Source organism: Mustela nivalis, assembly GCF_964662115.1.
Source record: "Mustela nivalis genome assembly, chromosome: 5".
NCBI classification, from domain to species: domain Eukaryota; kingdom Metazoa; phylum Chordata; class Mammalia; order Carnivora; family Mustelidae; genus Mustela; species Mustela nivalis.
In genome coordinates this window covers 100165363-100193134 of record NC_139024.1, presented here as the reverse complement: position 1 = coordinate 100193134, position 27772 = coordinate 100165363, and the positions used below count along the sequence as shown (strand labels likewise).

Sequence of the window (27772 nt, the reverse complement as noted above, 5' to 3'; positions counted from 1 at the left end):
AGATATGTGGCATTTTAAGATACAATTTGTAAGTTCAAGAGGATGAGTTATATTCTTTGTCTCAACTTGGTGATTTACTTGCACTCATCAATGTTCAGCTTAAACGTTTCCTGCTTGCAATTAGGTACTCCTCTGCCACACCTCCCTCTGATCCCCAGCTTATATTTATTAAGATGATTTTCACTCTGCATCTGACTCTTTTCCTCCTCCAGGCTATGAATTCATCAATGAATTTGACAGGAGCTTTTAGCTTTTTATCAGATACACATACAAAAGAAATACGATAAATATTTGATAAATGAATAACAGAGAATGAATATACTTGCTGATGTAGCAAGGTTATCTAACAAACTACAATACTCCCAAATCAGCATGATAAACTGTTTCTAAAAGTCGAAATTCTGCCTGATTCTCTACTGTGCTAAAAAAAAAAAAAAAAATCAGATCTTTGGAGCTGGAGACTTAACATGTAATAAAAGTACATAAATACATAATAAAAGAACATAAATTACATAAAAATACATAAATCTGATATAAAAGACAACATTCTTTACATACAGTCTCAGGAAATGTTAAAGAAATTTTTGTTATTTCTCATACAAAGTAAAGTTTATAATATTAGTCCTAGACAAAAATCAAGTCAATTAATCACAGAACAATACAATTTAAAGTCATTTAGGCAGTTCATAAATACACTCCTTAAATATCACCCTAAAAAAATGCCAAGACATATTTCCATGACTTGGGCCTCATTATTTTAGAGGAATACACAATTCTTTGGTATTCATGTTATGTTCGTTCTGTCTATTCTTAAATTTTATTTATTTTTTAAACATGTATTTGTTTATTTTAGAGAGAGAATGTGTTGGAGGAGCAGAGGGAGAGAATCTTCAAGCAGACTCTCCACTGAGCACGGAGCAGATGACATCAGGACCCTGAGATCATGACCTGAGCCAAAATTAAGAGCCAGCCAACTGGGCCACCCAGGCACCCCTCTTAAGTTTTATTTTTAAGTGCATCCGATAGAAAACGCAAGGAAATTATTTGAAAATACATACCTGGCGACACCAGAGTTTACGAAATATTTGCAAGTAGGCCAACACCATAAGACACAGTGGTGCCATGTATGTCACCAGAAAGAAACAAATATGATACATCTTGGGGTAAATTTCACCTGGAATGAAAGCCAAAACAACAAAATCTTGTTTTATAATTCACAGATTTTTTTTAAAGTTATGTCTGTCCATGTTTTGCCTTAAAGTACACATTTAACTCATGATTCTATGATTTGATATATGATATGTATGATTTCACTGGCATATTATACACAAACACACACACGCAAATACTGTAATATCATATTAACTGCTTACACTTAGTATACACATGTACACTAAATGTGAAGTCTTAACTTTATTTAATGTACTCAGAGAAGAATAACAATTAGCCATTTCTTAATTTGTGCTAACATAGACTATCCAAAGTCAAGATTTCATTTATCAAAAAAAAATTTTCTGTCTGATTATCTCTGGCTAATTACTAAAAACTAATTTGGATTGTGCTACACTTGAAATTGCAATAAGAAACAAGATAATCTAACCTAATTGTTAATGCTTTTGGGAAAAGAATGTAAACTGAGTTGATTTCCTTATTAGAATATAAGTTTCCTGAGAAATGGGAAGCTATTCCCAGTTGTACCTCCATATACAATTGTGGAAAATTTTTGGAAAAATAAACACAGTGAACACTTAATGGTTCTTTTTGTTGATTACTATAACAATATAAAATTTCTCTTTCAGTATGTTGTGTGTATACATATGTATGTATGCATGTACTTTTAATAAAAAATGTTATTTTAGGGTTTTTTAAAGTTAATTTTTCAACAATTATGGTGTTTTTTTTTTTATAATATTGATCTTATTTACTTAGTCATAAGCACCTTAGGATTGTAGTGATTTCTTATCATTAAGTCTATGTATACAGGTGACACATATCATAGATTAGTTATTTATTCAAGAGTCAATCATTCAATTAAGTAATAACATTGTGACTTAATATAAATTTTTTGGCTTTTTAAAATTTATTTGTTACTGACTTTTAATTATTTTTATTCATTATTTTAAATATTTTATTTTTAAGTAAACTCTACCCCCAATATGGGGCTCAGATTCACAACCCTGAGATCAAGAGTCACATGCTCCACTGACTGAGCCAGTCAGGTCCCCCTACTGACATTTTAAATGCTTTCAAGGATATTTTTCCTATACTAGTATTTGAATATATCACAGTGATCCAGCTACTTTTACTTAAGTGCAAAACAGGAAACAGAATAAATCCTACATGTATTTCATGGATATTAAAGGCCATACTTTGATATCATTCCAATTGCTAACAAAAGAAAATCTTTTTTTTTTTCCTACTTCTAAGAATTAAGCAACCGAATTTGACTTTGATGTTGGCAATTAGGTTAGTTCCATACGATTACTAAGATACCATGCTATCAGCTCCATGCATTTTATTTTTTTCACTGCTTCAGAAAGGGCATATAGAACCATGAAGACTCAGTTATGTGATCAAATGTGCTAAGGGCATATAGAGTCAGGATTAACCAATAATAACTGTGAAGATGACCACAGTAATCGCTAAGTTTATTGGTATATTTTAAGTATATCTATGAGTTGAATATCATCCAAAGTCTTGAGTTCATAACCTTATCCTGCTTAGTTAAGTTTAGTTGAGTTGGTTGATTTTAACATTTTCCTTAGTGTTCCTTCTAAAACCCTGTCTTCTTTATCTGGTCAATATTTTTCTTCACTGTTATCTCCAGAGAAGCCAGCAGGGTGCCTGTGCTAGCTGGGCGGTCTAAGAGATGGATTTGGGGCATCAGTTTTAGCTCCTCTGTTGCCCAAGTGGCCCACACCTAGCTCTTCAGTTGCTAACTTCCTTTCAAGTTTATCCTGTAAAACAGGCCAGTGACAAAAAAAGCGATAGAATCTAAGCAGCCTGAAGAGAGGAATGACAGCCTTCCCTTCAAGGGCTGCAGCCTGAGCAGCCTTCCATAAACCCATTTCTAAGGAGCTGGGGGATGACCTCAGCACTTCCCAGACACCTGAGAGGCCTTCGTTTTGAAGAAGGTGTCCCATGACATCCCCACATAAAAATACAGCTTTGAAGCCGACATACCTGTGAAGCCCTGATGTCACTACCTCAGACTAAACTGAGAGAGTAGAGGGGGATAGGTTTGGTAGGTTTGAGAGGCCACACTCTTCTTTTTTTAATTGTAGCTATGGATACTTTTCACTGTGGTAACAGTTTGGGTTTTGAACAGCTGGGAGAGAAAGCTCATTCTGCTGTCAGTATATTTATAAACAGTCGGTAAAATATGTAATTGGCTGGCAAATGTGTATTATGATAATGAGCACGCACACAGAAAAGTTGATCAAGTGAAATTACACTTACAGGCTGGGATTGAATGTTTTAATAAAGAGATAATTAGGGAAACACGATAGTCTTAACATTCTTCATTTCATGCTTACAGTCTAAGCTAATTGAAAAACCAGAAATGTCCCTGGAATTTTAAATTATATGTTTTGAAGCGATCTTTGCAGTCTCTCTGCACTTGACGAACAATGTCTTGAATATATTTAAGACATTTATATATAACCTAGAATGTAGTGACAGGAAATTTGTTCCACTTAAGCATTCATACTATAAAACCACATTTTAAAGACTGACAATCATTCAAAGTTGGTGTCTCTACTCAACTGATAAATAGACACAATCTAATAAATTCTTGCATGTATATCAAACAAATAAATAAGGAGAAAATGTGGATCTTTATTTAGTCACCGACATCAGAGAGTAAAGAATAATATCGTATATTAATAAGACAAGAATTAATCTCAGATAAGTTAGGTCCATTTTGAAAAAACTTGTTAATATCATTATCCAAAAAACCACAAACATTTTCTCTTTCATGTTACATACATTAGGGACTCAATGGCTGAGTAAATTAACTTCTTAAATATTCAATATAAACTGTCTTTTCAAAGTTTAAAGATCCATTAAAGTTTACCTAAATCTTTAATATATTTTACTATCTTCTCTCTAATAAATGTTTTCCATATATTCCAAAATCTTATTATATTCCAGATGCTATAGTTAGTTTGACTATAAAAAAGGCATCCGTTATTATTTCTTTCAGACCACTGAAGAACAATTCAGCAGTAAGCTCCAAGAAGAGAGATTATGAATTCTGGTGTCTAGAAAAATGTTTGGCTAACAGCGTATCATTAAACATTGGATAACTGGTAAGACAATTATATATTTAGTGCAAAAACAAAGTTACTTTCCTTCCAATAGGAACTATTCTGTAAAACTATGCATTTGTAAATCAAGTAATCAAAAAACTATGGCTATAATTCTGGAATAATTTTAATATTTTGGAAGTAAGAATTAATGTAACACATACCAAGACATACTTTAAAGATCATTAAAATAAATATTAACACATTTATTTGTTTTTGAGTTATCAAGTGTGTCTGCTGGAACTTGGGGTTTGTGGTATTTTTTTTTTAATAAGCCATAGGGAATAATAAATATAATGAGTTGCAGAAATAATTTATTGATAAAATATAAAATATTTCTGGTAATATTTTCAGTAAAACTAAGAAAGAGTTCTTAGTTATTTTGTACCACAAGCAAGATAGCATTTGCAAGGCTTTCCTAAAAGTATTTTGATGGATATGGATCAAATGACCACATTATTCATTGACTACATCCATGCTGGAATATATTGGCTCTAGGACAATTACGATATCACCATCTGCTTCTATAACTTTGTTACTGATTTAACTTAGGATAAAAATAAGAAATATAATTCATGAATTAATCTCAAATAGAACATATTTCACAACAAATTTTTAAAAATTGGGCTAAATGTTTTTGACTGGAAAGATGTTTGAACTCTGAGAGCCAACACTGTAAAAGGTAATTTCCTATGGACTTTTTAGGTTGTGACTATCACACACATGTCCAAATTTAAACGTTTTAAACTGATTGTGAACTTCTAAATAGTCTATATTAACAAAGTTTATACTATGTATAATGACCAAAATGGAAAGAAACTGGTTTAATTCTTTCATATTCTTCTTTGAAAACATTAAGTGATTAACAACTTCTTTTAATATTCAAAAAGTTAATTTCATAAATTTCATTGTTTGATTTCGTGGATGATAAACTCAATTTTGTATTGCTTAATTTAAGCCTTTATAATCATTTTAAGTAATTGTGGGCTAATATAAAATCATTTTCAAATAGTTTTCCTCAATAACTTCTGAAGGCTGAGTTTAGATTTTTGAATACTCAACAGTAGGTGCTCCTGGGTGGCTCACTAAGTTAAGTGACAAACACCTGTTTGAATCCCCTATCCAGCTCTGTGCTCAGCACGAAGCTGTTTGAGATTCTCTCTTCTCCCTCTGCCCCCGCCCCTGCTTGTGCTCTCTCTCCCTCTGTCTCTCTGTCACTAAATAAATAGAATACATAAAATTTTTAACAAACAAACAGACAAATAAATACTCAATAGTAGTCATTTTTACAGCTAGATAATAAAATGCTAAACATTGAAATGTTTTAGATATTTATATTTTTGCTCAGAGTAATTAGAAAATGATATGGTTATTGATTTAATCAGAATGACTGACAGGATTCCTTAGCTCTGCAATCATTTTTGGTAATGAAGGTGAATACTAGAAGAAGAAAAGAAGGAAGGAAGGAAGGAAGGAAAGACAGAAAGAAAGAAAGAAAGGAAGAAAGAAAGAAGGAAAGAAAGAAAGAAAAGGGAGGGAGCGAGGAAGGAAGGAAAAAAGCAAGAAAACAAACAAAAAAGCAAAGGTTATAGAATCAGTCCACAAACTTATCAACTAATTACCAAAATATTTCAGAGAAAATACTACTGATACAGGTTAAATCATAGGTGGATGTTTTAATCTATCATTTTCATAAACTTCAAGGATGCAACTTTTGAGTTGGAAGCTTAATTTTAAATATACTTCTTTGCTTCATAATCTGTAAATAATTTATGGCTCAATTTCATCATTAATTAACGAACACGTTTTGATAAAGAGATCTTTAGGCTGCTTTCCAGACAGAACTCATTGTATAAGAATTGCGTAAGATATGTCACAATTGGTCCCCAAACAACCTTCTTTCCAAACACAGTTCATTAGGCTGCATATCCCTACATGAAAGAAATTAGAGGTTTGGATCCTCTTTCCTTCTTTAAGGGATAGTGCCCATCGTTTGGGTTTTCTTGCTTCCTGGACACCCTTTCCTTTGTTCCCCATCTGGAGAACTTCTCCTCATCTTTAATTCTTTGCTGAAATGTTAGCAGCTTCTTTGTAAACTTTTGTTCACATGGCCAGGACTGAGTTTGTTCTCACATTTGTGTTCCTAGCACTTTGTACACCAGTATATTAAAATACGAATCACACCATAAACATTTGTTTATTTGCCTTTTAGCCTCACTACATGGAATGTGTTCCCCTAGGCAGAATCTATTTCTTTCCAGGTTGGCATAATTCCTGGCATATCCTAAGTGCTCAAGATGTTATTTGAACATTAAATAAATGGGACTTAAGACTCTTAAGAAATACTCTTACCATTTTGGAATTTTCCATTTGTTTTGTTTTTTGTTTTTTCCTACACCGCTAAATGGGGAAAATATGAATAAGATCCAGAGAAAATACAGCAAGTGAATTGCTAATTCGTTTTTGGGATAAGAGACAGTAAACTGTGACATTTTAGTTAATGTAAGACTTGGGATAATATATGAAAAATAATCCCGGGGTCATTTAAATTTTACCTTGTTGTCGTCAAAGCATATGCCTTATTTTTCAATTCGTGCTTTTTTGTTTTTCATTGTTTCAAATCAAAGTATCAATGTAGGAGTTCATATAAATTCAAAGAGTCAAAAATACCAGATCTATAATCAATGGGGCATACAGCTTTTGTTAATACATTTTTAAATAAGCATAAATGTGCATCTGGCAAATAAAAATTCTTTCCTAATGTCTAAATTCTCTATGATCCATTGATATATACTTATCCAGATGAAGACATATCATTTCCCTCAAATTTAATGTAATAATTTTGTAACTAGTTCATGATATACTCAAATGCAGGATTAGTTGATTTCCTGTCATTCTTTGCTGTGTCCAGGTTTGTGCCATTATTAGGCATTGAAAGAAGTGTTTCCACTGTTACAGAAAAACCTCAAAGGCTGTCACTGAGAGTTTTGAACCAAAGGAACATAAGACCTCCAAACTTTTGCTTGTTTAAATTTAATTACCATATATAAATATTCATAAGTAATATAATTCTTAAATCAGAAAACAATTATGTCAGTGATATAACTTATCATCTTAATATGTTACAAATAAATATATCATATGGAGATAATCTGACTCAGAGAAGAGCACAAGTCCACATACTCAACTCCAGTCAGGTTCCCAGGCAAGACATGGGTTTAAAATGAAAATTCCCAGTTATATCTGAAGTCCATTAAGGAACTTGACACTCTTCCTATCTTGTAAATGTTAATTATTCCAGAATACATATTTGGATCATATAAAGGAGCTTTTGTTTTGTTTTAGAGAATTTAAGAAAAGCTGACATAATCAAGTCTGAGTTATAGGAAAAATCCTTCCTTTCATTCCCTATTTGAAAAATATGAAAACCAGCTAACTACATAGTATTTCCAAAGGACCGAGTAGGCAGACTTAATCTGTGAAACTGTTGCTTTTCATGCTTCTGCAAAACGATATTAACAGGTGTCAATAAAATGCACAAGGCCAGCTTTATAATGGCCATGCAAATAATACTTTTAGTTGCACTCTTGTCCGCTTATGGACCATAATATACTCACCACCCCAGCGCTCATCACACACTGTAAAGAGAGTGGTTTTATTGGCTAAGCCGGGAAGCATGGTGCTGCACTCCATGACGATGGCCTGAGGAATCATTATAATGCAGGAGACGATCCAGATGATGACAATGCTGTTCCTGGCCCTCTTGGCTGTGCTCTTAAACATCAAAGGATGACAGATTGCATACCATCGATCCAAGGCAATGCAGCTCAGTGTAAGGACAGACACTGACACGGACACAGTCTAGAGAAGAAAAGAACACAGAACAAGAGAAGCCCTTGGCGTTAAATGGATCATTCTTAATGGACTTTTTGTAGTAGAGAAAGGGTCACACAGATAATCAGGTTCAAAGTTGTGAGAAAATATTTCATAGAAGTATTTTTAATAAATAATAATATTAAAAATATATTAGGTAAAACAGCTTTCTTATTAAACATGGTAAAGGTGCTATGAAAACATTGCAATCATTTTATGCTAAATGTGTTATATGACATGTCTTGCTTTTAAAATATCATATAGAAATTTGATTGCAGTGCATTTAATTAGCATTTTTTAAAAATTATGGATACCTCAGTCTATATTTTCAAATAACAAACGTTAATTGTACATTGGTTCATTTCCAGCATGTTGTACCCACAGGCAAGTATTATGTTAGAAGCAAATTCTCTACGGATCTCCTCACCAGAGTTTGCTTATTGTTGGTGTAAACAACTCTCCTCTAAAACTCAAACAGGTTCATCTAGTCCAGATTTCCATAATTAACGCCTTCATAAGTGGTACTTTAACTTGGAGCTTTAAGAAAATAGTAAAGACAACATGTTAAGCATGCCTATACCCACATGATCAGTTGATGTAAATATATGTAATATATACTCCTAAATGGATGAACCACTGATTCCAGTATTACTCTCAAAATCCCATCTCTAAAAAGAAACCTCATTCCCTTTTCTTTTCTCTCAGTACTTACAATAAGTATTACGTGATATAGTACAGTTATTTTCATTTAATTAATTTATTGTCTGTCTTCTCTATTGGAACAAAGCTCTGTGGCAGGAAGGACTGCTACTGTTTTTGTTTATTTTCACAACCTTGTCTCCATACCTACTTGCACAATGTTTGATGGGCTTAATGTTTTTTTTTTTTTTACTTAAGGAATAGTTATAAGCCTCATTCTAAAGTAATAAATGTTGTCTGGTCCTCTTTCTCATATTTCTGGTTCTATTCTAGTTGTATTGATCCCACCCTGTGTGGAAGGTAAGCCATCTTTATTTCTTACCTCAGGATCTTCTTTGTGGACGCATTGACTTTCCGTGCATATGACTGAAAAGGATCTAAGAGCCTGGGCAGTACAGGAGAAAAGTCTAATAGTTGGCTAATTAGTTGATTAATAGTCATGGATATAGTCAGGATGACCAATTTGTTTTACATCTCCCACCATCGAGTTGTGCAGTGTTGGATTACCCATTTTACTGGTTTTTTTTTTAAGATTTATTTATTTGAGAGAGAGAGAAAGAGCACACATGTGCGTGCAACAGGCAGGAGGCAGAGGAAGAGAATCTCAAGCAGACTCCCCGCTGAGCCCAGAGCCTGACATGGGGTTCAATCTTATAACCCATGAGATCATGACTTGAACAGAAATCACGAGTTGGGTACTTACGCGACTGAGCTACCACGGCACCCCACCCATTTTATAGTTGTAAGCCAAAAGCACATGTGTTGCTATTTTTTCTGTTAAGTGAGTGAAACTTACAGGATACAGTTCTTGTTACTCTGATTCTTTTATTCTTTCTGGAAAAGGCAGTATAGTTGAAATCAATTCTGCAACCAGGTTTCCTGAGTATGAATCCAATCTCACTTGATAAATATATGATCTTGGCCAAGTTCCTTAGCCTCCCTATACTATAGTTTTCTCATCTGTAAAACTGGAATATAATAGTGCCCAACCATGGAATTACAGGGAGAGTCAGATGATATGTGAAATGCCTAGCCCTGGTCTGTCCCATAAATGCTTTGTAAGTGGTAGTTATTACTTATTATGATTATGGCAATTATTATGGTGATTATACTATTAGTTTTCTCTTCCATTTTCAAGCTTAGCAGTCTAGCTTTTAATTGGAACAGGCTGCTTTTTAGTGAGGAAAAAAAAATCACAGAAATTATAAGTAAAAGCCTAAACTAGACTACATTATTGAAGGTTTAATTGCATTTTAAATGTAACTTTAAAGGCTGAACTCTATCAGAGAAAGTTTAGATTGGTTGATGACTCCTGAGAATTATTTGGTCCACAATAGAGCTAATTTGAGTGTCCTTCTCAAACCAACCACTTTTTTTCCCTTGCAAATATGTCAAGCACCCAGGGGCCCCAATACTATTGGTAACTTGGGAATAGAACCCATGGTACTTTAGATCTGCAGAGCTGACCTTTCCTAATTTCTGGGCCAGGGCTATACTTATCCAATTTAGCTATCAGAAGGGTAAAATGCTCAATAAAGCTTAGTGATTTATCATTCATGAATTCTAATCAACATAAGTTAATGGGATAGAAATAGCATGGCTCAAGTTAAAAAATAATTTCTAGTATTTTCCTTTACTATTAAATAGCAATAATTAATTTAAAAATAGTTCACTGGAAAGACTGCCATCCAGTCAACCAAGGAACAGTCATCTGTTACATGAGAGAATATGCTGTTAATCTAACAGTAGGATCCATTGAATGGACCCTTGGCAATTGATGATTTAATATTCACTGTTTGACTACTGTATTTGCTGGTGCATAATACATACTAACATCCAATTAATGACATTTTCTTGGGAGGGTATATAAAGTTGCATCTTATCCCGAGTGATTACAAATGAGTTTCTTACGTCTTTCACTCCTGGGAATGTACTTCTGTGTGCCTTTTTCACTTAGAATTTGATATTAGCTTAAATCAACCTGGTACCAAATCATTTGAGAATGAATCCAGTCTATGGTATGAATGTTATAAATTAGGTGGGATAAGATGATGTGAATGTCTGCTATAGGCACTTGACCTTTTATCCTACTATGGGCACCCTGTGGTCAGGGGAATGCTGGAGACTTGTTCCAGTAAATGATGAGTCTGTTCTATGCTAGCATATAACTATGACAAAAGACCTCAAAGATCTATGGCAAGTAGAAATGGAAATTCAGGGGCACCTGGCTGACTCAGTCGGTATAGCATGAGACTCTTGATCCTGGGTTGTGAGTTTGAGCCCCACATTGGGTATAGAGATTACATTAAAATTTTTTAAAACTAAAGAAAAAGAGAAAGAGAGGGAGGAAGAAAGAAAAAAGGAAAAGAAACAAGTTTTGTTATATCATAGATCTGGACAGAGGGACTGATAGACTGGAAGGTGGGTAAGTGTTACTGAGAGTGAAGGAGCCCTATTCTACCACCTATCACCCACCATCTCCATCTCAGGTGGCCTTTTGTCCTTCTTTTCCTGACATTGCCTATACAGAGCTTCTTCTGCAGTTGAAAAAAAAAAAAGTCACTCTAAAAAGAACCAACTGCTCCCATAAGTGTGAGAAGAAAAATGAAACATGTCTTAATTTTCTAAGAAATTTATGTTAATTATTTGATACATAGCCCAGTTAACGTTAATAGTCTTAGATTTAAGGAGTTACTAAAGATACAAAAGCATCGTTTGAATTATTCAGCAAAGCTTTATTACATTTGTGATATTTTTAAGATTTTTGAGCATTTCGAGAAGTATCATTATATATCAGTCATAAACCTAAAGGTTTCTTTATATTGTATTTAGAAGAAAAAGGACATATAGGTCATAGAAAATTAATACATGTCCTAAGAATATCAAACATAACTGAATAACCTTAAAATCTGGCTGGATAAACACTTTTGTGATATGTTTTTAAACATTCAGTGGGACATAAATTTCATATCAGGGACTGATATGAAACTGAAATATCAGTTTCAGAATATCACAACTAAGGGAAAACAACTATTCAAATTTGAATGAACAGCTTATTGTCCATTGATACTATTCATTCCATTTGGGGAAATTCTATGGAAAATGGGCAATAAATGTTGAGAGAATTTGAAGATACTAGTTTAACTAGGGCACCCAGTTTTTTGTGCATATATAATTTTTCATCAAGAAGTAATGCTGAATGAGGTAATGAATGGATCTAGTCTTTTTCACTTGACTTACATCTTGTGGTTACTCTGGAGTTTTCCTTGGCCTATGGAGGAGAGATTCAGTTGAGGTCTTGACTAGACAGGACACTATCTATAGAGAAGCTAACAAAATCTCTCAGGAAAAGAAGATATTTCATCACAGTAGGACTTGTTAATAAGTTGTGCTAAATGAAATAGTACTATCAATAATTTTAAGAGTGACCCATGTCTTGCATCACTCTCTGGATACACACTACATCTAGACTGTCCTTGACTGTTCACAGAAGAGTCTGGAATACCTGGTCTATAAGAAGTTATTATGTACAGTTGGATCATATGAAGAGAGTATGTATAGTTTTATAGAGCAGAATTGTACTCACTACAGGAAGATCCACTCCTCCCTCATCACCCCACTGTTCATTGGGGAATCTTCTAGTTTGTAGAGAGAGCGTAAAGTATTCTCGCTCAGCCAGTAAAAGAGTCCGGACAACAGCAGGTATCTAGAAACTTAAGAGGATCCCTCAAATTTTCCCCTGGGTGGTTATTAAAACCAAGAGATGGTAAAATATTAGAATTCTGGTCTATTTGTAATGTCTCCTATGTCTCTAGGCAAAACTTAAGACTAATTTGTTACTTATTTTTTAAAAATAAGGATACTTTTCTCTGTTGCTCAATGTACTACTTATCTCAAAACAGAAAAAGTTACTGAGTTTTATTTTTGTGACACATTCATGGTTTTCATCTGATTGACACAAACTAACCTTCTAGCTAATGTTTGCAATAAAGCTTACAATGTCCATGGCATTTTACACTTGCTATTCTGTCAATGATGTCTAAACTTATCTAAAAGATTACCACTTTTCCTTATGAGGTTATTGAAAAACTATTGAGCTGAAGATCTCTTCAAAACACTTCAGATCCAAAGGCATAAATGAAACAAGATGGGATTGGAGGGAGAGAAATCATAAGAGACTCTTAATCTCACAAAACAAACTGAGGGTTGCTGGGGAGAGGGGTGTAGGGAGAGGGTTGTTAGGTTATGGACATAGGGGAAGGTATGTGCTATGGTAAATGCTATGGAGTGTGTAAACCTGGCGATTCACAGACCTGTGCCCCTGGGGCTAATAATATATTATATGTTAATAAAAAATAAAAAAATTATAAAAAATAAAAAAACTTTTAAAGATAAAAAAAACAAACAACCTTGAGGGGGAAAAAAAAAACCAAAAAACATTTCAGATCCAAAAGCTTAATCAACATAATTTCCAGCAATGGCTATTTATGTCTCCCCCCAACTTTCGTTTTTAATTAAAACTTTATTTTGGGGGTACATTTAAGATCACAGCAAAATTGAGGGGAAGGTACAGAGATTTACTATATGTTCCCTATCTGTCCCATTATCAACATCCCTCCACCAGAGTGGTACATCTGTTACAACCGATGAACCAACACTGACACACCATCATCACAAGAAGCCCATAGTTTATATTTTGGTTCACTCTTAGTGGTGTACATTCTATGCATTTAGAAAAGTGAATAATGACAGGTACCCACAATTACACTATCATATCACAATGTTCTGTGCTCATCTCTGCCAACCATTTATCTTTTTACTCTCTCTAGTTTTGTCTTTTCCAGAATGTCATATTATTGAAATCATATAATATATAGCCTTCTCAGGTTCAGCTTCTTTTACTTAGTAATATGCATTTGAGTTTCCACATGTCTTTTCATGGCTGGACAGTTCATTTTAGTGTTGAATAATATTCTACCTGTATGTCTGGATGTACAACACTTAATTTATCCATTCTACTACTGAAGGACATCTTGGTTGCATCCAAGTTTTGGTGATTGTGAATAAAACTGCTATAAACATTTGTATGCAAGTTTTTGTGTAGATGTAAGTTTTCAACTCCTTTGGGTTAATACCAAGGAATGCAACCGTTGGATCATATGAAGAGAGTATGTATAGTTTTATAGGAAACTCCCAGAGTGTGTATCAAAGTGGCTGTACCATCAGCAATAAATGAGAGCTCCTAGTGCTCCACATTCTCACCAGCTTTTGGTGTTGTCAGAGTTCTAGAATCTGGTGATTCTAATTGGTATATAGTGGTATTTCTTTGTTGTTTTAATTTGCATTTTGCTTATGAGGTATGGTGAGGAATATCTTTTCACATGCTTCTTTGCCATCTGTATATCTTATTTGATGAAGTTCTGTTAAGGTCTTAAGGGCCATTTTTTTTTAATTGGGTTATTTCTTTCCGTATTGTTGAGTTTTAAGTGTTCTTTGTATGTTTTGGATCTCAGTACTTTATTATATGTATCTTTTGAAAATATTTTTTTCTGGGTCTCTGTCTTCCATTCTCTTGTCTTCCACAGAGTAGAAGTTTTTAATTTTAGTGAAGTTGGCTTATCAATTATTTCTTTCAAGGTACATGCCTTTGGTATCGTATCTAAAAAGTCATCAATAAAACCGAAATCATCTAGGTTTTCTTCTTTGTTATCTTATAGGGGTTTTATAGTTTTACAATTTATACTCAGGTCTACAATCCATTCTGAGTTAATTTTTGTGAAGAATGTAAGGTCTGCATCTTATTTTGTTGTTGTTGTTGTTGTTGCTGTTGACATGTCCGATTGTTCTACCTGCACCAATTTTTCATTATTGGCAGCATATTTTCATTCCTTCCAAATACTGTGATCACCCTCTGGGAACTGGATGGAGTAGGGAATGAGGGGTGGAGGATGGTTACAAGAAGACAAGCAGAGAATGGCACAATCTCATTCAGTGTCCAGTTGCTAAAGAGAATCCATCTCTTTGAGGGATGTGACTGTGCTCACTAGTTTAAAAACATTTCACTTTCAAAAATCTTTAGAACTATCAGAATATCCATCACAAAATTATTCTCTGAAAGTATTTGTTCTCAGTTTTTTTATGGTATTATTCATTATTATCCTTTTCTAATAATTGAATCACAAAGAACTTATGTATTTGTCTTGATGGCACACATTCAATAAAGCAGAACAGAGCTTCCAAACCTGGTAGTATGATTCAGAACCAACACTAAAATCTGTTTACTGTATTTGCTTTGATCACATAGCTTTAATTTCTCAGTGTGAAACAAAACCACTTATAAAAATAGACAGAACTTGCTTATTTGAATAAGAGTCTCAATCATTAATTTGTTAAATTTCCTCATTTTACAATGGAAAAATTAGACATCAAAGAAATAAAAGGGTTGTCAGCATCTAATGACTTGAGGATTCTGTTCCTTTATTTTTTTTTTTTTACCCAGAACTTAACTTATTTACCCCCAAATATCAAGTATTACTTTTCTCAACTTTGCTAATTCTGTAAGCAAGTATATTTGTCTCTTAGCTCACTAGTTAACCTAAAAGATGATTACAAGTGAAAATACTTTTCAATATTTAATAGAAGATACTTTTTCAGTAACTTCTGTGTTTGGATCAAAAGAAGTGTGAAAAACAATTACCTGTAAATATGGAATAACTTTACAGAGGGACTGTCCAAAGAACCAGGTCTCAGTGATGTCCACCACCAGTGTGGCCGGGAGGCAGGTAATTGTCACGAGCACATCAGCCAGAGAAAGGTTGACTATGAAGTAGTTGGTTACCGTCCTCATGTGGTGGTTCTTCCACACTGCCACACAAACTAATTTTGGGGGGAAAAAGAATAGTTACTATTAAGGACTAAATATTCATATCCTCACAAAATTCATATTTTGAAATCCTAACACCCTGTATGATGGTATTAAGAGGTGTGTTTTAGGAGCTGAATAGATCATCATGGTAGAGCCCTCAAGAATGGGATTAGTGGGGGCGCCTGGGTGGCTCAGTGGATTAAGGCCTCTGCCTTCGGCTCAGGTCATGATCCCAGGGTCCTGGGATCGAGCCCCACATCAGGCTCTCTTCTCTGCAGGGAGCCTGCTTCCTTCCCTCTCTCTCTGCGTGCCTCTCTGCCTACTTGTGATCTCTGTCTGTCAAATAAATAAATAAAATCTTAAAAAAAAAAAAAAGAATGGGATTAGTGGGGCGCCTGAGTGGCTCAGTGGGTTAAGCCTCTGCCTTCAGCTCAGGTCATGATCTCAGGGGCCTGGGATCAAGCTCCACATCAGGGTCTCTGCTCTGCTCAGCAGGGAGTCTGCTCCCCCCCCCCCCCGCAACCCTGCTCTCTGCCCGCCTCTCTGCCTACTTGTGATCTCTCTCTCTCTCTGTCAAATAAATAAAATAAAATAAAAAAATAAAATCTTAAAAAAAAAAAGAATGGGATTAGTGTCCTTATAAAAGGGACTTCAGAGAGATCCTCTGGTGCTCCCACCTCTTGAGGACAAAGTGAAAAAACTGTTAGCTATGAACCAGGAAATTGACCCTCACCAGACACTGAATCGGCCACATCCTTGATTTTGGACTTCTCAGATTCCAGAATTGTAAGAATTAAATTTATGTGACTTAAGAGCCACCTAGTATATGGTATTCTGTTATAGCAGCCCAAATAGACCAAGACAGTAAATATACAAAGAAAATAGGTACTGATCCTGTAAAGAGCACAAATAACTATTGAAAAAGGAAGATGATGTAAGACTATACTGTTTTCATTGAATCAGTCAGTCTGTGTGAATGTTGAATCCATGCTTAACCTCAGTTCATTTACCTTACAAGACATTTCTCAATGGATCATAATACTGCATTCATTTCTTCTTGATTTTGAATTGTGATTCCCAGAAGTTTAAGAACGATCTTTCATTCTTTTTTCTATTCCCTCAGTGCTCAGCTTGTAGTAGAGACATAAGAAATATTTACTGAAGTGAGATGAATTAGGAGCCAGCTATTTTCAATGAACTGCAATATTTGCCTCAACCACGATGTTTACCCCATCTGTCCTCTGCATTTGGAACTTTTAACTGGTAAAGAGGTTTAAAAGATAAAAGTCAACAATTTTTCAGCTCCTATTATTGGCAAACACTGGTCTATATGGTTCATATCCTTAGGTTATTTAATCTTGATAATCCTAAGGGAAGATATTGTTACCATCATTTTATACATGCAGTATTTGAGACACAGGGAATTTGTGGAGCTTGGCTAGGGACAATTGGCTCATAAAGCACAGAACTACAGCTACAACTGGGATTAAGCACCAAGTAAGGGTTATATTTTTGTTGGGGAGGTGAACTAGTTAGACCAAAGCACACATAAACTCCAGAGACTCAATCCTCTTTCCTCTCTATTACTCTTGATGACCTCTAAACATCACCTCAAACAGACAAATTTTTAAATACTTCCAGAGTCAAGTCTTCTTCATTGCCTCTCAGTTTATCCTCATTTTTAAAAGCTGTTCTATCTTATTCATTTGCTCTTTATGGAAGGAACATCCAGCTCCTCAATTCTCTGTGTGGTGTATACAAAGGTTACATAATCACTGCCTCAAGAATTATATAGGTGTAAACACTGCTACCCACATCTATTGATGGGTTGCTTCACTGTCAATAACTGTGAATTTGCCTTGGGTACCATCAACCTGTCAGAGCTGTCACCTATGCACCCAATTGATGCAGTGATTAGCAACCTTACAGAGTGGAGAAATAAAAGCACATTTTGTTAAATTTATGTCACTAAGTAGATTCCTTGTTGACAATTATGTCCACTTTATAAAAGTTTCATAAGTTGAAGAAACTGAAATTATCATCACCAACAGATGCTAACTTAATAAAATCTCTGAATTCCTGAGGATTTAATTTTGAAAACTTCACATCTTTCTCTAATTCCAGTACATTAGTGCCCAAAAACTCAGATGAACTTTGTTAGGATAAACCATAGTCTTTATTATTTGAAAGTGATACTCATTAATGATTTACTTCCAAGAAGCACTTGAAGATACACACACACACAGGCATACTAGCAGTTGACTAACACATTACCACAGCTTATTATGAGAAAATTAATATAAGCATTGCACCACTGATATTTAGTCAACAAATGGTCCAAACAATACAATTTTGGATTTAGGAAAGAAAATAAGACTTAAAAAATACAAGCAGTTCTAGATCGACTCTCCAATTATCATATGGTTTCACTTATTTGTGGAGCATAACAAATAGCATGGAGGACATGGGGAGTTAGAGAGGAGAAGGGAGTTGGGGGAAATTGGAAGGGGAGGTGAACCATGAGAGACTATGGACTCTGAAAAACAATCTGAGGGTTTTGAAGGGGTGGGGGGTGGGAGGTTGGGGTACTAGGTGGTGGGTATTATAAAGGGCACGAATTGCATGGAGCACTGGGTGTGGTGAAAAATAATGAATACTGTTATGCTGAAAATAAAAAATAAATTAAAAAAAAAAAAAAGAATCTAGATCGACTCTCAATTCCCCATATTTTGGAATAGAGACAATGATGGAAAGACAGTGTTAATGCATTATGACTAGGTATATGAGAAAAGTATATTTTTAGGAAACATTTCTATACCATTTACTATTTATTATACCATTATACTATTTAATATTTACTATGTGTCATGCCCTGTTCTAAACAGTGTGAATTATTAAATACTTAAATTCTCATTACATTTTAAGTGATTGCTATTACTATTCCTGCTTAACAGTTGTGAAACTGAGGCTAGAGAGATTAAGGAAACTACCTAAGGACAAATAGTTTATAAGTGCTAGAGCTTAGATTTAAATCTTATCCATTGTGCTATGCCATCCTAATATATCTTTTTTTTTTTTTTTAGTATAGTTGGCACACAATGTTACATTATTTTTAGGTATACCACTTAGTGATTTGTCAAGTTTATACATCAAATGTGGCTATACCATCTGTCTTGTTATATTACTATTACAGTATCATTGAGTGAATTTGTTAGGCTCTGCCTTTTATTTCAATGATTTACTCCTTCCATCTGTTACATCTGATAAGGGGTTAATATCCAAAATATATAAAGAACTTATACAACTTAACCCCAAAAAACCAAACAATCGGATTTAAAAATAGGCAGAAGCCCTGAATAGTCATTTTTCCAAAGAAGGTATACAGATGGCCAACAGACATGTGAAAATATGCTCAACATTACTAATTGTCAAGGAAATACAGGCTGATATCCAAGATCTGTGAAGAATTCCTCAAATTTAACATACACAAAACAGATAATCATGTCAAAAAATGGGCAGGAGACATGAACAGACACTTCTCCAAAGAAGACATACAAATGGCTAACAGACACATGAAAAGATGTTCATCATCATTAGCCATCAGGGAGATTCAAATCAAAACCATATTGAGATACCACCTTACACCAGTTTGAATGGCCAAAATCAACAAGACAGTAAACAACAAGTGTTGGAGAGGGTGTGGAGAAAGGGGGACCCTCTTACACTATTGGTAGGAATGCAAGTTGGTGCAGCCACTTTGGAAAACAATGTGGAGATTCCTTAAGAAATTAAAAACAGAGCTACCCTATTGCAATTGCTCTACTGAGTATTTACCCCAAAGATACAGATGTAGTGTAAAGAAGGGTCATCTTCACCCCAATGTTCATAGTAGCAATGGCTACAGTCGCAAAACTGTGGAAAGAACCAGGATGCCCTTCAATTGACAGATGGATAAAGAAGATATGGTCCATATATACAATGGAGTATTATGCCTCCATGAGAAAGGACGAATACCCAACTTTTGTATCATCACAGATGGGATTGGAAGAGATTATGCTGAGTGAAATAAGTCAAGCAGAGAGAGTCAATCATCATATGATTTTGCTTACTTATGGAGCATAAGGAATAACTTGGAGGACATTGGGAGATGGGGAGGAGAAGTAAGTTGGGGAAAATCAGAAGGGGAGACAAATCATGAGAGACTATGGGCTCTGAGAAACAAACTGAGGGTTTTGGGGAGTAGGGGGTAGGTGGAGAGGTGAGCCTGGTGTGGGGTGCTAAGGAGGACATGTATTGCATGGAGTACTGGGTGTGGTGCATAAACAATGAGTTTAGGAACACACACACACACACACACAAATAAAATTAGGAAAAAGGGAAATACAAATAAAAAACACAATGAGATATCATCTCATACCTGTTAGAATGGCTAAAATAAAAAAATAAAAAAAAGAAGAGAGAAAGCGATTGGAAGAGGGCAGTGGAATAGGAGGACCCTAAGCTCACCTCATCCCACAAACACAACTAGATAACTATCAAATCATCCTAGATACCCCAGAAATGGACTTGAAGACTGGAGAACTAACTCCACAATTAAAAGTTGAGAAGAGGCCAGAAAAAGAGAGTAGGAAATGAAGAGATGAAATTTGTGAGAGAAAGAGATCATGGTCAATGTGGTGGGGAGGTAGCCACAGTTGCAAACCTATCATGTAAGAAAGAAGAGCTCGAGATAGACTAGCACACAAGGGAGTACATAGGGAAAACAAATCTCCATAGCAATTATGTTGGAAAGCAAGAGGGGCTGGATTTCGTGAGTTCTTCCAAACAGCAGGGCTTAAGCCTGGAATTTTATATTCAGTGGGCTTTACTGGAACAGAGCCTGAAGGACATTGGGGCTGCTCTTAGAGAAAAGGAAGGGCAAATAGCCTGAAGCCATAAAGCATGGAAACAGAAATCTGAAGTGTACTTGGGGCACATAGTGGGGAGATTATTCATTCATCTCAGAGCATGTTCCAAAGAGGCAGCATTCAAGAAGAGACTCTTCCAGGAACAAAGGAATTGGACAATGCCATTTCCCTCCCCATCCCTTAGCATAAGTACATGGCTACCTGTGGGAAATAGCACAGTGTCCACACTGGCTACCACACTTGCTTATATCAAGACCCACATCAAACTCCAGTGGAGCTGCCCCTCTCAATCATGCTCTTCTCAGTCTCAGCACAGTGCCTCACCCACCCCTAGAAAAAGTGACCCAATCCCTTGCTCACACTGTGTTTCCCAATGGAGTTTTGGAGAGTCTCACTTCTTGAAGCAACAGTGACAGAACTTATTTCATAAACAGACCAGACCACACCTAGTTGAAATATGTTACATTCTAGCCAGGGACCAAACACTGCCCACAATGGGCAATGAAAGCCTCTGGTGATGACTGACCTGAAGGACAAAGCAACAGGGCAAAATAACAGAGCGCACACAGCACATGTGGAGACACTCCTGGAAGCACCACACCCTGGAGAACATGGGATGCTATACAGCAAGGCACTATACAACCTCTTTTTCATAAGGCCATTACGTTCAAGAATAGGAGATGTAACTGACTTTCTTAACACATAGAAAAGACAAAATGAGGAAGACAGAGGAAGTTATTCCAAAAGAAAGAATAGGACAAGGCCACCGCAGGAGATCTAAGCAAAAACAGATATAAGTAACATATCTGACAGAGAATTTAAAGTAATGATCACAAGGATACTACATGGACTTGAGAAAAAAGTAGAAGACATGAATGAGATCTTTAACACAGAAAGGAAATAACATAGCAAGGAGAAAAGGCTCAATAAACAAAATGAGAAACATGCTTGATGGAATGAACACTAGGTTGGAAGAAGTAGAAGAATGAATCAACGACCTAGAAGACAGAGTAATGGAAAGTACTCAAACTGAACAAAAGGAGCAGAAAAAAAAGATTTTTGCAAAATGAGAATAGACTTTGAGAACTTGGTGACTCCATCAAATATAATAACATTCAGATTACAGGAGTCTTAGAAGAAGGAGAAGAGAGAAAAGGGGGCAGATAATTTATTTGAAGAAATAATAGCTGAAAATTCCCCAAATCTGGGAAAGGAACAGATATACAGATCCAGAAGGCACAGAGAACTTCCATCAAAATCAATAAAAGCTGATCCATCCAAGGTATACTGTAACTAAATTGGCAAAATAGAGTAATAAAGAAAAAAAAAACTCAAAAGAGGTAACTTATAATAGAAAACTCATAAAGCTAACAAAGAATTTTCAGCAGAAACTATCCAAGCCAGAGGGGAATAGCATGATATATTATAAGTACTGAATGGGAAAGAAAATGCAGCCAAGAATAGTCTATCCACCAAGGTTATCAGCCAGAATAGAAGGAAAAATAAAGAGTTTTCCAGACAAACAAAAATTAAAGGAGTTCATGACAACAAACCATAGCTATAATAAATATTAAAGGGTACTCTTTGAGGGTAAAGAAGAGAATAAGAGTGATAGTATAAAGGTAGGAAACATGAACACAAAATCAGTAAAAATGAATATTTCTATAAAAAATCAAAGAACTCACAAAATAAAAGAATGTAAAACATAACAATATATACCTAAAATGTGAAGAGGACAGGAGTAAGAATGTGTTCAAACTTAAAAGCCCATCAAATTAACATAGACTGCTATATGCAGAAGAGGTTTTTTACAAACTTAATGGTAATCCATATCAAAAACCACTAATAAACATACAGAGAATAGAGAGAAAGAAATCCAGGTGTATCACTAAAGAAAATCAACAAACCATGAAAGAGAGAAAGATAAAAAAGAATCAGAGAAAATCTTCAGAAACAACTACAAAACAAGTCATAAAAAGACAGTACATATCTATCAATAATTACTTTAATTATGAATGGACTAAAGCTTCAATCAAAAAACATTGAGTTGTCAAAATGGATTAAAAAAACAAGACTCATCTATATGCTGCCTATAAGAGACTCTTTTCAGACCTAAAGACACCTGCAGGTTGAAAGTGAAAGGATGGATGGGGGCGCCTGAGTGGCTCAGATGGTTAAGCATCTGCCTTTGGCTTAGGTCATGATCCCAGGATCCTGGGACTGAGCCCCTTGTTGGGCTTCCTCTTCAGTGGGGGACATGCTTCTCCCTCTCCTCCCCACTTGTGCTTTCTCTATTGCTATCATCTCTCTCAAATAAGTCAATAAAATCTTAAAAAAAGAAAGTGAGAGGATGGAGAGATATCTATCATGCAAATGGTTATTAAAAAAGTCAGACTAGCAATACTTATATGAGACAAAATAGACCTTAAAATAAAAATTGTAATAAGAGACAAAGGACACAACATCAAAATAAAGGGGATAATGCAATAAGAAGATATAACAATTGGGATAGTTCAAGGGGGGAGGAGTCAAGATGGCGGAGAAGTAGCAGGCTGAGACTACTTCAGCTAGCCGGAGATCAGCTAGATAGCTTATCTAAAGATTGCAAACACCTGAAAATCCATCGGCAGATCGAAGAGAAGAAGAACAGCAATTCTGGAAACAGAAAAACAACCACTTTCTGAAAGGTGGGACCGGCGGAGAAGTGAATCCAAAGTGACGGGAAGATAGACCCCAGGGACAAGGGCCGGCGCCCGGCAAGCGGCGGAGCAACCGAGCACAAAATCAGGACTTTTAAAAGTCTGTTCCGCTGAGGGACATCGCTCCAGAGGCTAAACCGGGGCGAAGCCCACGCGGGGTCAGCGTGGCCTCAGGTCCCGCAGGGTCACAGAAGGATCAGGGGTGTCTGAGTGTCGCAGAGCTTGCAGGTATTGGAACAGGAAAGCCGGCTACAGAGACAGAGCCGACAGTAAGCTCGCAGCTCGGGGTGACCATGAACCGGTCGCAGGCTCAGTGAGCTCGGAGCGCAACCAGAGGTCAGGCAGACGGGAATAACTGGGCGCTGTTCTCTGAGGGCACACTGAGGAGTGCGGCCCTGGGCTCTCGGCTCCTCCGGGACGGAGACCAGGAGGCCGCCATTTGTATTCCCATCCTCCGGAACTCTACAGGAAAGTGCTCAGGGAACTAAAGCTCCTGAAAGCAAACCCGAGTGGTTTACTCACCCCGGCCCCGGGTAAGGGCGGTGTAATTCCGCCTGGGGCAGACACTTGACAATCACTACAACAGGCCCCTCCCCCAGAAGATCAACAAGAAATCCAGCCGAGACCAAGTTCACCTACCGAGGAGTGTAGTTTCAATACCAAGGAGAGCAGCAGAATTCCAGAGGAGGAGAAAGCCAAGCGCGGAACTCATGGCTTTTTCCCTGTGATTTTTTTTAGTCTTACAGTTAATTTAATTTTTTTCTTTTTCATTTTTAGTTTTTTTTTCTCGCCTTCAGGTAAATTTTTTTTTTAACTGTTACCTTTTTCTTTTTTAACAATTTTTACTAGTTTATCTAATATATATATATATTTCTTTTTTATATTTTTCTTCGGTGTTTTCTTTTTTTTAAATTCTTTTCTTTTCTTTTTTTTTCTTTTTTTTTTCTTTCTTCCTTTTTGAACCTCTTTTTATCCCCTTTCTCACCCCTCACGATTTGGGATCTCTTCTAATTTGGTTAAAGCATATTTTCTTGGGGTTGTTGCCACCCTTTTAGTATTTTACTTGCCCCTTCATATACTCTTATCTGGACAAAATGACAAGACAGAAAAATTCAACACACAAAAAAAGAATAAGCGGCAGTACCGAAGGCTAGGGACCTAATCAATACAGACATTGGCAATATGTCAGATCTAGAGTTCAGAATGACAATTCTCAAGGTTCTAGCCGGGCTCGAAAAAGGCATGGAAGATATTGGAGAAACCCACTCGAGAGATAATAAAGCCCTTTCTGGAGAAATAAAAGAACTAAAATCTAACCAATTTGAAATCAAAAAAGCTATTAATGAGGTGCAATAAAAAATGGAGGCTCTCACTGCTAGGATAAATGAGGCAGAAGAAAGAATTAGTGATATAGAAGACCAAATGACAGAGAATAAAGAAGCTGAGCAAAAGAGGGACAAACAGCTACTGGACCACGAGGGAAGAATTCGAGAGATAAGTGACACCATAAGACGAAACAACATTAGAATAATTGGGATTCCATAATAAGAAGAAAGAGAGAGGGGAGCAGAAGGTATACTGGAGAGAATTATTGGGGAGAATTTCCCCAATATGGCAAAGGGAATGAGCACCAAAATTCAGGAGGTTCAGAGAATGCCCCTCAAAATCAATAAGAATAGGCCCACACCCCGTCACCTAATAGTAAAATTTACAAGTCTCAGTGACAAAGAGAAAATCCTGAAAGCTGCCAGGGAAAAGAAGTCTGTAACATACAATGGTAAAAATATTAGATTGGCAGCTGACTTATCCACAGAGACCTGGCAGGCCAGAAAGAGCTCGCATGGTATTTTCAGAGCACTAAATGAGAAAAACATGCAGCCCAGAATACTATATCCAGCTAGGCTATCATTGAAAATAGAAGGAGAGATTAAAAGCTTCCAGGACAAACAAAAACTGAAAGAATTTGCAAACACCAAACCAGCTCTACAGGAAATCTTGAAAGGGGTCCTCTAAGCAAAGAGAGAGCCTACAAGTAGTAGATCAGAAAGGAACAGAGACCATATACAGTAACAGTCACCTTACAGGCAATACAATGGCCCTAAATTCATATCTCCCAATAGTTACCCTGACTGTTAATGGTATAAATGCCCCTGTCAGAATGGATTAAAAAAACAAAACCCATCTATATGTTGCCTCCAAGAAACTCATTTTAAGCCCGAAGACACCTCCAGATTTAAAGTGAGGGGGTGGAAAAGAATTTATCATGCTAATGGACATCAGAAGAAAGCAGGAGTGGCAATCCTTTTATCAGATCAATTAGATTTTAAGCCAAAGACTATAATAAGAGATGAGGAAGGACACTATATCATACTCAAAGGGTCTATCCAACAAGAAGATTTAACAATTTTAAATATCTATGCCCCCAACGTGGGAGCAGCCAACTATATAAACCAATTAATAACAAAGTCAAAGAAACACATCAACAATAATACAATAATAGTAGGGGACTTTAACACTCCCCTCACTGAAATGGACAGATCATCCAAGCAAAAGATCAGCAAGGAAATAAAGGCCTTAAACGACACACTGGACCAGATGGACATCACAGATATATTCAGAACATTTCATCCCCAAGCAACAGAATACACATTCTTCTCTAGTGCACATGGAACATTCTCCAGAATAGATCACATCCTCGGTCCTAAATCAGGACTCAACTGGTATCAAAAGGTTAGGATCATTCCCTGCATATTTTCAGACCACAATGCTCTAAAGCTGAACTCAACCACAAAAGGAAGTTTGGAAAGAACCCAAATACATGGAGACTAAACAGCATCCTTCTAAAGAATGAATGGGTCAACCAGGAAATTAAAGAAGAATTGAAAAAAATCATGGAAACAAATGATAATGAAAATACAACGGTTCAAAATTAGTGGGACACAACAAAGGCAGTCCTGAGGGAAAATATATAGCGGTACAAGCCTTTCTCAAGAAACAAGAAAGGTCTCAGGTACACAACCTAACCCTACACCTAAAGGAGCTGGAGAAAGAACAAGAAAGAAACCCCAAGCCCAGCAGGAGAAGAGAAATCATAAATATCAGAGCAGAAATCAATGAAATAGAAACCAAAAAAACAATAGAACAAATCAACGAAAGTAGGAGATGGTTCTTTGAAAGAATTCATAAAATTGATAAACCCCTGGCCCGACTTATCAAAAAGAAAAGAGAAAGGACCCAAATAAATAAAATCATGAATGAAAGAGGAGAGATCACTACTAACACCAAAGAAATACAAACTATTATAAGAACATACTATGAGCAACTCTACGGCAATAAATTTGACAATCTGGAAGAAATGGATGCATTCCTAGAAACATATAAACTACCACAACTGAACCAGGAAGAAATAGAAAGCCTGAACAGACCCATAACCAGTGAGGAGATTGAAACAGTCATTAAAAATCTCCAAACAAACAAAAGCCCGGGCCAGACGGCTTCCCGGGGTATTCTACCAAACATTTAAAGAAGAACTAATTCCTATTCTCCTGAAACTGTTCCAAAAAATAGAAATGGAAGGAAAACTTCCAAACTCATTTTATGAGGTAGCATCACCTTGATCCCAAAACCAGACAAGGATCCCACCAAAAAAGAGAGCTATAGACCAATATCCTTGATGAACACAGATGCGAAAATTCTCACCAAAATACTAGCCAATAGGATTCAACAGTACATTAAAAGGATTATTCACCACGACCAAGTGGAATTTATTCCAGGGCTGCAAGGTTGGTTCAACATCCACAAATCAGTCAATGTGATACAACACATCAATAAAAGAAAGAACAAGAACCATATGATACTCTCAATAGATGCTGAAAAAGCATTTGACAAAGTACAGCATCCCTTCCTGATCAAAACTCTTCAAAGTGTAGGGATAGAGGGCCATTACCTCAATATCATCAAAGCCATCTATGAAAAACCCACCGCAAATATCATTCTCAATGGAGAAAAACTGAAAGCTTTTGCGCTAAGGTCAGGAACATGGCAGAGATGTCCATTATCACCACTGCTATTCAACATAGTACTAGAGGTCCTAGTCTCAGCAATCAGACAACAAAAGGAAATTAAAGGCATCCAAATCAGCAAAGAAGAAGTCAAATTATCACTCTTCGCAGATGATATGATACTATATGTGGAAAACCCAAAAGACTCCACTCCAAAACTGCTAGAACTTATACAGGAATTCAGTAAAGTGTCAGGATATAAAATCAATGCACAGAAATCAGTTGCATTTCTCTACACCAACTGCAAGACAGAAGAAAGAGAAATTAAGGAGTCTATCCCATTTACAATTGCACCCAAAACCATAAGATACCTAGGAATAAACCTAACCAAAGAGACACAGAATCTATACTCAGAAAACTA

General features: G+C 36.0%; 1 protein-coding gene across 2 annotated transcripts in view; it reads right to left on the bottom strand.

The window, feature by feature from the left end:
* The window catches only part of HCRTR2 (hypocretin receptor 2), a 119971-nt gene that overhangs the window by 26418 nt on the left and 65781 nt on the right, over positions 1 to 27772 (bottom strand). For both annotated transcript variants that reach the window (XM_082731242.1, XM_082731241.1), the window contains exons 2-4: positions 15577 to 15755; positions 7925 to 8168; positions 1059 to 1174 (exon numbers count right to left, since the gene is read on the bottom strand). In XM_082731242.1, the coding sequence (XP_082587368.1) occupies positions 1059 to 1174; positions 7925 to 8168; positions 15577 to 15755 (539 nt within the window). The remainder of the gene's footprint in view (positions 1 to 1058; positions 1175 to 7924; positions 8169 to 15576; positions 15756 to 27772) is intronic.